Raw genomic sequence first — 15,594 nt, 5'->3', positions numbered from 1 at the left:
ATTATCTATATTGCAGTGCTTGAAAAACATGTAACTGATCAATATATAGACAATTAATTTACATCTTATAATCAATACATATTTATTGTACGGCTTATGGAGATAACAATAGTTTGCTTATCAATATAATAAAAACATGACATTTTTGTACTTCGAAATGAATCTCGCACTTTAATCAAATCTTATAGTTTTAACTGTATCACACATCTCAAATTATTTAACCTGCATCATAAGTCTCGAATCTCTTAACCTGTGTCTGATCTCTCAAATCCGTTGATTAATAACGAAAAACACGTATCATATATCACATATCCCCTAACCTGTATCAGATATCTCGAACCCCCTTACCTGTATCATATATCTCATATATATATTTCGAATCCCCTAATCAGTAGCATATATTTCAATTGTAGCTGATTGTTTTTGTATTCATACTTCAGAATCTCGTTAAGAATAAAAATATGTTAAATCATTTAACTTTACATAAATATATATTAAATGATGTTTTATCCATCAACAACCTTTCTTTTGTTAAATGGTTACATGTACGTTCAATAGTTCCACCAGAGCTCGAGGTAAAGGAAATCTCGATATTTGACAACAGTGGTCACCTCTGCATTTAGATTTATAATAAAAGAGACGACTTTGATTTTAATAATAATTTTTCCTCATCTTTTCAGCAATTTACCTTCATCTCCTGCATATGGTGTTTATATTTCACAATTGATTCGCGACGCTAAAGCAAGTACTAACTACTCTGATTTCCATGCACGCTATAAACGTCTGCGTAACAGACTCCTGCAATATGGGTATGAGGCAATGCGTCTCAAAAGGCCTCTTACCAAATTCGTTTTTAGATATCAGTGCTTGGTTGAAAAATACTCAGTTTCTTTCAAAATAATAAGTAATGATTGTTTTGTTTTGGTAAATGGTTTTTTATGCTGATGTAACGCTGATTTACTGATTGTGACACAAAGCATGTAAATGCTTTTTAATCACCACTTGAATATTCAAGAGGGGACTAAGCGTTTTGTAAAATCTAGATTCAACCCACTATGTCGTTTGAAATGCCTGTACCAAGTCAGTATTATTACGGTACCAGCTTTCAGGATGATATAAAATCTATTTTGCTAGATTTATTTTGGACTAAACTTGTTTATAGATCGGTGTTCACTGATTTTGTTGTTACCCTTATCCCCTTAACCGTATCATATATCTATCCCCTAACCTGTATCATATATCTCAAATCCTCTAACCCGTATCATATATATCTAATTCACGTACCAGTACCATATATCTCGAATTCTTTATCTCGGAATCCTTTAACCAGCATCACAAAACAAGAAATCATTGCTTTACCCGAATAAAATAAATCACTTTTTGTTTACCTGTATCATATATCTTGAATCCGTTGATTTGTATCATATATACGAAATCCCTTAACCCGTTTTACATATATCGAATCTCCGATTCCGTATCACATTTCTAGAATCCCCTTACCTGTATTACTTATTTGGTTCAATATAAATAATGAAATTTGACCTGAGTAAGAAAAAAAAGAGTACTATATAGACCGACATTAAATTCCACCCAAAACTTGGATGTCTTGCCATAATATCACTTGCATCAATAACTCAGAGTGAGGTGTATTAGAAGAAACTTTAGAAAGTTGGGAAAGTTTAAAAAAGACAGGTTAAATAAAATATACACTACAAAGAATTATTTGAGAAGCTAATTTCAAGGATTCTGGTGTTCTTGAAAACATTTAGGCATTACCACGAGGTTTGGAGATTAGCGGGAAAATAAATCACATTTCGTTCCCCTATATTTCATGTGCCCTTATTACAATTAGAGTGGTTCTTTATATCGTCATGAATTTTATGGTCTAAGCTACAACAAAAATGTGATTAAAAATGTATGGTCTTCGATGTAATCAATGATTATTATCAATAATTACGGGTCTGTGGTCTAGCATATTATCGCCTTATCTATAGACATTTTCCCACATAAAGGGGAATAAAAAATCAAAGCAGATGGACAAGTCTGCAGGCAGTAGTCAAAAGAAGGAAAGTCCATATTAAGGCAAAAATTACGAAAGTCTAGAACATCTGAAATACCGAAATATTTCTGACTTTCCGATGAAATATGTGGATTAAACCAGATCTTATAGATTAACTTCCCGCTTCCATTACGAATAATTGTTTTCTTTCGATTACCGTTATAACCTTGGTTCCTTTGATTACTCTTTCTGTAAATTGCAATACAAATAGGCAGCTCAAAATTGCCATTATAAAATCAGTTGTCACAACAGCACAGAAGACAAAGTGGTGATATCTCATAGTCTAACCTTATCGTTTATTTTGAATCTCAAAGTACTTCAACTCGTTTCAAATATTAAATTAAATCCAATTGCCTAAAACGTATGACATATAAAAACCTAACCGTAGATATATAATGTAAATTATCAAGTATGAAGTGGGAGTCTTTATAAATATCAGTTGATTCAGCGTATAAAAATCCTTAATAAATTCTAATTGGGAAACAAACCACATGTACATATTTAGTTTGTCATTCGGTTGTTGCTCTTTCTTGATCACAAATATAGCATAAAATTGGCACTTTGAAGGAGTGATCGTTCTTGAATTAATTTGATGTTATTGACTTTAAAGAGGTAGACCTAGGGTAAGGGACACAACTCTTACAAATCATTGAAACGTTTGTATTCAGCATTTTACATCAATCTCATATAAGCGTCAAAGTAACATGGACTGATTTTAAATGAAAGCTTGATAGGCTTTGGTTATATTGAATATGATGCAAACATACCACTGATTTCAAGAATTATATCCATCATTTCAGGTCCATCTCCTTAAATGGCACATTTTTTTTCTGTTAAATAAAAAGTATGTATAGACAATATTTTTGCAAAAGACGTAACATGTTTATTTAAAATATATTACACGATTAAGAATTTGTGGGAAAAAATACATAGCATTTGTGCGATTGGCAATGTACTTTTGTCAGAAGCAAACTGAGAAAAATAGCAGGTGACGTATTTTATTGTGATATTATTATATAGATGAGAACAAATTACGAATTTTCCCCATTTACAAAAAAATCGGTAAGTCACACTGTAAAATAACTAATTTATTTTCACTTTCGCTGATATTCCCGCTAACTTGTCATTGATTGGGATTCCTTTCTGAACACGTGACAATGTTAACACCGGAAGTTATATCCAATATAAATACTGTATTCGATACAGTATATAAACAAAACGAAACGGCTTCTAAGTTAAAACATCCAATGTTATTGCAATACATAACTATCAAATTAATCAATTAAATCGAATCGAACATGTACATTGTATCTTACACAAAATGTGAATGAATAAAGAATAGATTTCATTCGGACAGATAGTGCCGAAAACGGCGATTTAAAGATATCAAAGCTTATGTGCATTACTTTGTTTATTCTATCTAACATTCCTGGTATTTGCATTGGACGGGATAGTGATGGACATGAATATTTATATCATGACAAAGAGAGACAAACAAAGACTAGGCAAGTCAAAATTTTAATAAAACAAGACAATTAAATGCTAAAACCTGTGATATCTCAGACACAAGCATAATTCCGGTTTTTTTTTTAAAATATGCACCATTTTTTCCTATTTATCAGTCATATTACATACGTTTTTTTCAAAGAGCAGCCTATGTGGATAAACTACTTTTATAGTTTAATAAAAAAAAGATGGTACAATCTTGTCCCGAATTTTCGTCACATTAGCTAACCATTGTGTTCGTTAATACAACAATTACAAAAAAGAAGTTGAAAAATACCAAAATTATGCCAATCAGTGTGACCACAGGAATGTTAATAGCTTAAACTTATTCTCGCTTTAACGAGCGTAGTAATTCATCTGTTTTAGGTGTCATTACTTGAAATACAAGCAATCAAAAATAATGTCAAATGCTTGTCAACTTGTTCCAGTTACACATAGTCTTATGCAAGCACATATCGGTATGCCTGAGAAATGTACACGAAATGTTGACTTTGATTTTATCACCTATGCAGGAAATAATTACCACCATATTGACAATTATCCAAGTGGATCTGCTAAGAAAAAAATCAAAAGAATTTTACCTTAAAACTACGGCTTATAGTCTGTTTTAATAACAATTATATGAACAGAAACTATTTTATGTGTTGTTTAGTTATTTTACAGTGCATTTAAAAAGAAAGTTTTTTTTCTTGTAAAATTACTTAATCGACTAAAACATAGAATAATTGAAGCCTGTTTTAATGGTTCTAAAAAGTTCATATCAATTATATATGGAAAGAGTCTAGACAAAACATTTGTAGTTCAATAATTCATCTGGCGATGTTTCATGTGCTGAAACAAATTTATAAATCATTCAAGCTAAAACCATGTACATTATGTCAATAATAACTTTCCATTAGTTTCATTCTATTGCTCATGCACTTTATATGAACATGCAACTAATTAAGTGTACATGTTACTTGATGTGTGTATCCATGTTGCATTCACCATTGATGACAGGTGTTTGTTTACATTATGTTTTTAGCCGCCATTAATAGTTAGCCATTATACACATTTCAATTATGAAGCAACATTATAAAAGACGCTGACATTCACTCTTGTGATAATCGTGAATATGTTCCCCGCGTCGAAGAACGCAATCGCATTAAACTCGTGTACGGAACTCTCGTTTAATCACTGCATTCTTTGGCACTCGCGAAATTTGTTACGTATAAGAATAATCAAGGGAGCCAATATTGTAGTGGAAATCAAACAAATGTAATCATCCAGCATGAAAATATAGCATATGTAGACCGAAAAAGAATTGTTTTTTTCAGTTGGTTTTTCTACACCACGAATTACTTCTATCATAGGCAGTTCCTGAATATAATATGGACTGGTAAATGTAGCCAAAAGTTCCAAATAGACAGTTATTTATTTCACATAATTTACGCATACATGTATTTCACATAAATAAAATAAAAATTTTAATTCTGTATATAACTAAAAGTTGTAAAATTAAGGAAAACGGAAATTGATTCCCTGAAAGAGAGAAAGAATGAATGAAAGAAAGAAGCCATACAAAGCAGCTGAAAGTACAACAAAATTAAGTAAAGAAAATTATTCAGAAAATAATTTCCTTTTACACAGAAATGGAAATGTTATATTTAGTTTAGAAAGCGAAAACGATATAGTCATTTGTATGTAAAGATAAGATGTTTGACAATTTTCCGGAATGTAAGACTCTAATCATATATAGACTTATATTTGGAATTTAAGTTGACCTGATAACCTACATCTAGACCATTCTCACGTATTTATTTCAAATATGTTCTCTTTGGAGTTAGTAGTTTTCATAATATCTGTTTCTGTATGTAATGGTATGTTTTTTTCCCTTCTGATTTGAATAATTGTTATGTTAAATATTGAGGGGAACACTCTCTTAAATTGATTATTTTTGTTGAACGTACTTGGTTCAATGGTTCAATCTACCTGCGTTTTTCAACCCTCTGGATAGTGATATCAGAGGACATTCGTATTTTAATATTTTAACATTGCACGGATTATTAACAGAATGGTTTTGTTAAGTATGTTTCTTTCTAAAATCCAGGCAGAGGTGATTCATTATATCTGAAGATAACCAATTAAACTGTAACATTTGGTTCATCCTAAAAGCAACCCCATATTTTCATTTTCTACGATGTGCTACATATATTGTTTATTATTTTTTCTACCGCTTATAGTAGAAAAGTTTTGGCGGAAATGTTTCTCGTAATTTACTGTAGAAGAATATAAAGAATTTTTTAGTGTTAGTATCTTCTGTGGGCAACTATCATACGCACTTTTATTTTTGAATATAGTTTGCACAAGGCCTACCGAAGGATCTCCAATCAAATAATATTTGGGATTGAGAAAGGCATAATCGGAAGCCTCTGATTGGTTCTTAGGCAAAGATATACTTAAATACAAGAAGAATGGTAGTTTAAAGTATTTGAAATCATTGGTCTCATTTTTTTGTGAATGAAGAAATGTCGATATCCATTATTCCGTATAACGAAATGTTTTCCGTTGTAGCGAAAAAAAATTTCTGGTTTAAATATTCGTTTCCAAAATTGTATTTGGCGTAAAGTACAGCCTTGCATTAAATCAATACAGTAGATATAATTATTAAGTAATGTATTCCTTACTCCAAAATATTTATTGAACCAATATTTTTCACAGAAAACTCAGTTTCTCATTGAAACTGTGTAACGAATAACCACTGCCTGCCAAAAGTGGCGGAGAATTAATATAAGAATAAATGGTATTTTGTTTTTTATAGTCTTTTTTGGTGTAAAAACAATATATAATGTTATTTTAGCCGGGTCTTAACTGATTATGGAGAAATCATAGGTTTTAATCCTATTGTACTCTGATAATAATGTTGAATTGACCGTTTCCAGAAGGTTTTTCGAATTTTTCAGGATCCACTTTGAACTAATTTCACTACAGGAGTAACACATTTCGTGGTAGTACTGGAGACTCTCTTTGACAGCTTAGGGTATAGAATTTAAATTTTTGAAAGAGATTTGGTAGTAAATTTTGAAGATACAGCTATGTAGCGTTTTTTGTATGGATTCATGTGGGGTTTAGGAATCCAGTACATAGACGGTAGATCAGAGTTATCGTCTTTATTATCTCCTTCAATGCTACTGTTATTTTAAATGATTCCGGTAACTATAAGATCTTTATTGTAAATGAAAATCATCGGCCATTTCCGCTCCAATAAAATAACCCTATACAGGTGCAGATTATACTTTTCGCCCAAAATGTAATGTCTTAAATTATTTTCTCCTTGGTGACAGCAACAAAGAAGACAAAGAAAGAAAATTTAATTTATGGAAATACATTCTGACAAATTCTTGAGAATTTGTCCGAACACACACTTGATATTCAGTATAATATAACAAATATTGATTGCAGTGCTATACATGCACTAGATCACCATACTCAGACTTTGTCTCGGGTGATATTCATCCTTCGTGAAATAATTCAGTACAAAAGAAGTAATTCACCCAGTCTACTCTACAGGGGTATGTATATCTAAAAACTCTACAAAATACCCCTGTCAAATACACCAGTTTTAAACATTTTTACATTGTGCAATGCATCTTGAGTGCGAATGACTGTAACTTGCTCAAATCCATGATTTTATAGACAGAACACAATAATCGAGATATGAACTACATGTCTATGTCATAAGTGCAGATAAGCTATAGTCAATGGCTATTGGACATCAGTAACTGTAATAGTAATTTGATTATTGGGAGTTTTTAACGACCTTGAAGGCCAATACAGGCCTCTCATGGTCGATGTTAGTGGTTATTAGAACCAATTGGTATTGGATTGGTAGCAGAGCACAACCTTCGGGATATCTGACCAAAGAACTCGGGCAGGGCTGATATGTAGACGCTCAGGCCTATACTGCCAGACTCCAAGTGAATCTGGCAGGGTTTTTCCACTATCTCTTTTATAATATTTCTAACGGTTTCCCCTCTTACACTGTCTTTGAAGTAGGTCTACGGAAGAAGTGCGAAATAATTCGACTTTTCTAAACTTTTTTTATTGTAGCACTACTAACGGGGGTTTTAACGTTCTTGACTTCCATGTCGGGTCTCGCACGGACGATTTTTGTCGTGCACCACCATTGCCTTAATAATGTTTACATGCATTGCCTTTATGATGTTTAAATGATGTGTAGCTTTTGCTAATATTTTACAAAAAATATCAATTTACAGTTTAGAAACTCAAAATGCATTAAGTTTATTTCTTTTATTCTGGTTATGTAGTAGAATATAAGAAATATTTTGAACGCTATAAGGAAAATAAATAAAGCTAAAGAATAATGGGCGACAATTAATATTTTAAAGTTTCCTCCCCTTCAATAAAACTAGCGATACGTATTTCTTCGTAACCAAATGAACGGTATACGTATGATATCATTACATAGCTGGATCTGCAAAATGTACCACCAAACGTCTTTCAAAACTTTAAACTTCTATACTCACAAAGAGGGTCTACAGTTCTACCACAACACTTGTCACTCCCGTAGTGGTATAAATTCAATGTGGATCCTGAAAAAATCGAAAAATCTTTTGGACACAATTAGTTCAAGACTATTATCAGAATATAATAACATTAAAACCTATGATTTTTCAACAGTGTATACTTCTATACTCAGTTAAAATCCCGACTTAATAACATTATACATCGTTGTTTATCCAAAATAGATGGTACACTTATATACAAATATATAGTTTTAGTAGAGATTCCTCATACTTTGTAAAATATAATTCCAAAGTATCTTCCAAATATACAGAAGGAGATATCTACAAAATGCTGGAATTCTTAATCGACAGCATATTTGTTCAGTGTGGTGGACGCGTTTTTCAACAAAAGGTCAGCATTCCAATGGAAACAAATTGTGCTCCTTTACTTGATGACCTATTTCTTCACTCTTATGAGGCTGATTTTATAGCTGATCTGATCCGAAAGAAAGAATATCGTTTAGCTAGGTCCTTTAATGTTAGTTTCCGCTATATAGATGACGTATCATCTTTAAACAATCCTAATTTTGGGGATTTGATACATCGCATCTACCCCAAAGAACTTGAGATAACGGATACGACAGACACTGTCAGGTCAGCCTCATTTCTTGACCTACACTTAAAAATCGATGGTGAAGGAAAACTATTGACAAAAGTTTACGACAAACGTGATGAATGTTCATTCAGAGTTGCCAACTTTCCTTTCATCTGAGGCAAAATCCCTTCAGCACCTGCGTATGGAGTGTTCATATCACAACTCATACGTGATGCAAGAGCTTGCCGAAACTACGCAGATTGTTTGTATCGTGCTAGAAATCTAAAAAATAGGCTTCTGGAACAGGGTTATGTTGCTACAAGATTGAAGTCATCACACAGAAATTATGGATCGCTACGGTGTATCCACCTGCACTATGAAATTTGATTTGTTCAACGTGTGATAGTTTCCCTTTCATCTTTTGTCTATCTCGGACTTGACTTTCTATGTGCAACTCGGCGGCTATTGCTAGAAAAGCAGAGGACGCTTACCCTACCGGTGCATCTGGTCCATGCTCCCAGGTTTTAGAGGAGTCCGAGTTGCTCATTTGCTTTTGTTTCTTTGGATGTTTGATTTTAGTTACTTTATGTTCTTTGTTGTGTATGCCTGTTTTCTATGTCTGGTCTTTGTCCCTAGGTTACATTCTTTTGATTACCGCTGGAATCGTGGTTCCCTTGATTACATATTAACTCATTTTTAGTCTAAATAAATGACCCAGTTTGTAGAGGCATTACATTAATCTTGATTATGATTTTAATGAAATCGAAATGAGTTAAACCTTAGTTTGAGCATTATTTCTACTACAATTGAGGTGATTTAACATAACAAAACAGACGATCCCTATCGGTACGTCCGTTCGTTCGTCAATTTAGTGGAAATCTCTAATCAAACGTTCTTGTGTTTCAAGGATATACATTAAACCACATAAGTTGCATTATAATCTGAAGATGAAGTTGATCGATTTGCTGCTTAAGTCATTATTACTTCTTGTGTAAAAGGTTTTGTTATTAAGGGTACTAGTGAGGAATGAGTCGGTTATTAGAATGATGCATGTTTTAATTCCACATTTTGATGTTATATACTGTAGTTCGTTATCGTTGTAGTCAAATATATCATTAAAAGTGATAAACAGGGTTTGATTACTTTAAAATAGTCAGAATTTTGTACTGGAATAGATGGTCAGCAGAACGTGCAATACGTTACACTTTTTTGGAATCGTCGGGGCACGATCCATACCAGATATGAGCGTGATATTAAACCCATTTTTGGACACCGCAGTCTTACAAGACAATACTGTGTCCGGTCTGTTGTCTTTTTAGACTAGGCGACGTCCGAGCCAGTTTTTCATTCATTCCTCTTGATAAAACCGTAAAGATGAGGTCACTACTGTGCAGTTAAAATGTAAGAAATAAAACTACACTAGCTTGAACTTGAAGTTCAAATGATGATAAATAAACACTGTCAATTATCTGATTATTATTCATTGGTTATGTTTTATTTCATTATAGTACTTTATTGTAACTAGCTTAAAATACATTAACATCAGTTGCATAATTCATAAGATGAACTTTGATCCTAGGTAAGATAATAAACGATACAAAGCCCTTGAAGAATATAGCAAACATCTTACTTGTTGCTTTAGAAAAAGTACAGTATTGATTGATTTACATTATTTCATAAAACATTTTAGGAGATATGCGATATTGTTATACATGTACAGCATTTCATTTATATCTGTTTACAATATTGATTACATTAACGGTTTCGAGCACAAATTTGCCCGCCGTTACAGCGTCATGGTAAAACGTAATTTCATTTGGCCTTTAAAAGGGAATTCCGAAGAAGATAATTGGCGCAAGCCTATTTCAAACTGCCCCGAAAATTTCTTGTATCAAGTCAATTTTCCGATTAAAGCTTTATCAAAAAGTACACATCGCAGATATTATGAACAAATGTGTATCACACTGGGAAAAAATGCTTGAAAACTGATGATGCTACAGCCAATTATATCCATAAAGTATTAAGACTTAATTTTGTCATATGGGAATCTGTTAAACAGAAAGTATTGTAGCTATATCATCCAATTGTAAATTTGTTCACAGGTATTATATGTTATCGATGTAGTAATTCTGATTTGCCGAGCTGTAACAGCATCGTAGAATGTCGAAGAGATGAGGTAAGAACTACAATAACTGAATGGTATACACTTCCCATTTTCCTGCAACTCTCATTTTTAATTAGATTTATTACATTTTTCGTATATATAAATACTTTATATGTATTAAATATATTGAAGTACAAATTGACCAAATAGAAAATAATGATGTGCCAGCCTGAATATTACACAGCACAAAATAGAGTCCTAGTTAAAAAATCACAGAAAAGTACTTAGTGTCCTAGTTAATAAAACAAAGAATAATACTCAGTGTCCTAGTTAATAAGACACAGAATAGCACTTATAGTCCTAGTTAATAATACACAGAATAGCACTTAGAGTCCTAGTTAATAAAACACAGAACCGTACTCAGTGTCCTAGTTAATAAAACACGGATTAGTACTTAGTGTCCTAGTTAATAAGACACAGAACAGTACTTAATGTCCTAGTTAATAAAACACAGAACAATACTTAGTGTCCTAGTTAATAAAACACAGAATAGCACTTAGAGTCCTAGTTAATAAAACACAGAATAGTACTTAGTGTCCTAGTTAATAAAACACGGAATAGTACTAGTGTCCTAGTTAATAATACATAGAATAGCACTTATAGTCCTAGTTAATAAAACACAGAACAGTACTCAGTGTCCTAGTTAATAAAACACGGAACAGTACTTAGTATCCTAGTTAATAAGACACAGAACAGTACTTAGTGTCTTAGTTAATAAAACACAGAATAGTACTTAGTGTCCTAGTTAATAAAACACAAAACAGTACTAAGTGTCCTAGTTAATAAAACACAGAATAGCACTTAGAGTCCTAGTTAATAAAACACAGAATAGTACTTAGTGTCCTAGTTAATAAGACACAGAAAGTACTTAGTGTTTTAGTTAATAAAACACAGAATAGCACTTAGAGTCCTAGTTAATATAACACAGAATAGTACGTAGAGTCCTAGTTCATAAAACTGATTGTTAATTAGGTCGTTCATCTACATCACGAATTTCACGAAAAGTAAATTTGATGGTATGTTATGACGTCACAACATTATTTACAATTATGAACTCATGATCAAATTAAATGTTAGAATAATCTGTGAATATCTTATTAAAAATAACAGAACAGTTTTAAATTTTATCGTTTTCATACGAAAACATTTTGTCTTAATTTCATATTGGTTAAAATCAAACCCTGTCACAACTTAAAAGGAAACTGGTCTTGATTTTATTTTTTTCCAGATATGTACGGGCCATAGCCTATTCACAGTTAATGGACCCCAGTTATACTCATTAGGATGCGCACCTAAAACGGTAAGTAATGGTAATGATAATAGTATGGAACTTGTAAGAATAAATCGGACAGAAGTTTAGCAATCAATACGTTAAACTAGCACAGTCAAGCAGTCAAAAATAAACCAGGAATATGAAATAAGCCACTTGATCGAGGCATTTCATATTTAACTGGTGGATAAAGCGGGTTAAAGTGCTATCCACCTCCTCAATTAATCAAAATCTTCAATAAAATCATTTTAAGTTACAGTGTTCACCATATTGTTTTACAAACGGTGTATATTTATTTTATATTAATCTTTGTTGTTTATAGATTTGCGACCAATTTATATTTGGAAAAAGAGAACTGTCTGCAGGATGCTGTTCAACGAATTATTGTAATAGTATGTTGACAAATAAGAAAGTCTGTCTAAACCAGAAATTTTGAAAAGTCCGGTAATATTAATTCATAAGTTTTTGAACTTGGGTAATCCGAACAATTGGTTCAATTGGCTCAATTAAATAAAACCAAAGGGCTCTCTTTTTACAGGTTAAGCAGTACGACAATAACAAGATAATGGCATTGTACTGTTAATATACTTCTAAAACTATGCTACAGATCTACACAGTTTTCTGATGAGATAGAGAATAAACGTCTTATTAAAAATCAATTTAAATTACAGTAAAAGATTTCTATCAGGTACGATCTTCGTCAATACGAATCAAGATGATGTGTTGTTCATCTTTTTTCAGTTTTATTGGTTTAAATTTGAAACATTAAAATAGTGCCTTTAGCTATCTGTTAAAAATATATAGATTATTTGGCAGCTGTAGCTAACTTGCTGTAAAACTGAGATACTTCCAGAAATGTGAACAACACGGAAAGCTTTATCCCCTTATTCAGACATTTTTATTTTAATATGACTACATTTATTAAAAACAAAAAACAGAATAAACTTGCCTTCAAGCGGTGTGCCGCCGTTAACCCTTCCGCTAAGGTATTTAGGTCATACACATTGTACTTCCGAAAGCTGTTTAACATTGATTTACAAGATTCTTATACCTAGAGAATTTGTTTGAACCTAAAACCACAATAAGGATTTACACAACAACAAATGGCAGTATTCAAAGTACAAATGCTGCCACGTCACTGATGACAACGGAAAAAGTTACGACAACAACAACGCCGCCGCCACCGCCTATGACTACATTCAAACGTACGTTAATTTTTTTTTTCTAAACGGTTAACATAAATGAAAAAAAAATAAGTAAAGTTGTAAGAAATACTTTAAGACTTTTTTTTCATGTTTAAAGATAAATAAAAGTTTATTTGATACACGTGCAAAAACTGACAAGTGTTACATGTACCGTAAACCATAGAATTATTATTTCACTATTTCATACGCAGAGGCACAAACGAAATTCGTGTGAATCGTGCGCTAGCTTGCCACTAAAATCCCATTAATCCGACATGAAAATGATGATGTAAAATGTTTAAGGCTCAGTTCAAATTAATTTCACATTACACTTTTTTCACGTTTTGATACTTTTTGATACTTTCATTGAAATAGTATGATATTTTTACTGACATATCATTTAACGCAATGAAATATGTTTGTTTTTAATTTCAAATATATATTATGGTATTCGAAAAGAAATAATACTTTTTATAAAGAAAAAAATATAGTTGTGAGACGCCAGCAATATCATTTGTTTATGTTGTATTTAAATTAAGAGGCGTCTCGTTGAGTAAAAAAAACAACATACGTATATTTGCGATTGTTTTACCATCATAAAAATACCTAGACATTAAATACTTAAAGAGAATTTAAATACTTAATTCTCATTTTCTGAACTATTTCTAAACATTTTTAGCCATTACATGTGAGGAATGTACTGGCCCACTTTTTATATGTAAAGTCACACAGAAACCGATAATATGTGCAGATCCATCAAAACGGTTCTGTAAAACACAGCTTGTAAACAACGCTGACGGTACCAGAAATATCAGAAAAGGGTTTGTTTTCTATCTTAGCAAAAACAAATAAAAAATCTGTTCTAACCAAAATTTGAAAGAAGTAGAAAACATCATGTGAAACGTATCTTGGGTCTAAATAAATTCGAACATTCTATATTCAACAAAAATATATTTGGAGAAACAAAAAAAAAAAAAAAAAAAAAAAACAACAACAACAACAACAACAATTACAGGTGAGAAAACTAATTAAAAACATATAAATCAAGTAAACAAAGAAGAAATTATAGTTCACGCCATCACAGTGAAAAGTTGTTACATATAATAACAAGAAGTACTAAAAAAGAGCCGACGCAGCAAAATTTTGCTTCTAAGTTTCTACATTTCTTTCAAGAAAATAACACATAGCACGCAATTTCAAATTTCCATTAAAGTTTTTTTTCGAACGCAAATTCAAATTTTCTATAGCATTTTTTGAACACCACTATGTTATCAGTATTTGACCAATCGGGAAACAGAATTGGTATCAGGTGACTTGCATTTCCATGGAAGAGCGTCCTTAGGATCAAAGGGTAAAAAGTGAAACTATACCGACAGCATCGGAAAAATAAGACGTACAAAACAACAAAAGTAAATGAACAGCTCGGACTCAACTGAAAATTGGGATCATGGACCAGTTGCACTGGTAGGGGAAGCGGCCCCTGCTTCTCTGGAGGGATGTATTGTAAATGATGTAAATTGATTGTTTTTACAATTTTAGAGCTATCATATAACACTATTTGGTTTTCAGTAGGATTCATTGTGAAATTCATTGAACACCCGATGTATGCAGTGACTGTCACATGTTAAATTGATTTTACAAAAAAATAATCTTTTAAAGATTTTAATATCGCTTTTTAATGTTATAAAGTTAGGACAAACGCTTGTATTTTTTAACACTATATGTTAAATATCAAGATAATTGACCATAAAACTTAAGCCTTAAGTCTATAATTTCAGTTGTGCCACTGAAACTGAATGTGTAAATGATTGGTATACAATGACCTCAGACGATGACAGGTGTATGAACTTTGACCCAAACTACCTGGTTACACTTTCATATAAATGTACTTACTGCTGCACGTCAGATACATGTAACAATGGTATCATCCCGATATTTTCGTCATTGTATAGACCACGAAAATAAACTATTGTGTGACAATTCGTTTCATTTTTCAACGTTACGGTATCTGCATATGGTATACTTCCTATTCAACAGAGAATGGGACGTGCAAATGTTTACAATTCACGTATCTATACACATGAGTAAGCCAGTGTCCAATTTACTGTACAAATTTACATGTAAAAGGGAGTTATTACTGTGCAGCAGAAGTTTTATATAGGGTTTTGTCTGACGTGCGCTATTTACGCATTTGGCTAAATGCATTTCAATTACACAGCACTATAAACACAACTTATCGGTAATTTGAGCAGAATTCCCTGATGTGTACTTGCAGATAATGCTTATAAGATCGGCAACCTGACTTGATACA

The 15,594-nt window shown here is 32.1% G+C and overlaps 1 protein-coding gene across 1 annotated transcript; it reads left to right on the top strand.

The window, feature by feature from the left end:
- Positions 1-5,328: 5,328 nt before the first annotated feature.
- LOC148600348 (uncharacterized) lies at positions 5,329-15,260 on the top strand. The gene is made up of 7 exons (XM_088559477.1): positions 5,329-5,424; positions 10,768-10,841; positions 12,058-12,129; positions 12,422-12,491; positions 13,155-13,304; positions 13,963-14,104; positions 15,062-15,260. The coding sequence occupies exons 1-7, from the start codon at positions 5,373-5,375 to the stop codon at positions 15,246-15,248; spliced, it is 747 nt and encodes a 248-aa protein (XP_088415603.1). The 5' UTR covers positions 5,329-5,372; the 3' UTR covers positions 15,249-15,260.
- Positions 15,261-15,594: the final 334 nt, after the last annotated feature.

This window comes from Perna viridis, chromosome 13, assembly GCF_037379345.1.
Source record: "Perna viridis isolate PV_CMFRI_1.1 ecotype Kerala chromosome 13, ASM3737934v1, whole genome shotgun sequence".
NCBI lineage: Eukaryota > Metazoa > Mollusca > Bivalvia > Mytilida > Mytilidae > Perna > Perna viridis.
The sequence above is the reverse complement of the archived record's forward strand: the minus strand, read 5'-3'. Positions and strand labels throughout refer to the sequence as shown.

Excerpts from the sequence above, each read along its gene's own strand:
- LOC148600348 (XM_088559477.1), top strand. The coding sequence starts at position 5,373 with ATGTTCTCTTTGGAGTTAGTAGTTTTCATAATATCTGTTTCTGTATGT. Across the intron at positions 5,425-10,767 it reads ATCTGTTTCTGTATGTAATG|GTATTATATGTTATCGATGT; the intron begins GTATGTTTTTTT and ends ATTTGTTCACAG. Across the intron at positions 10,842-12,057 it reads TAGAATGTCGAAGAGATGAG|ATATGTACGGGCCATAGCCT; the intron begins GTAAGAACTACA and ends ATTTTTTTCCAG.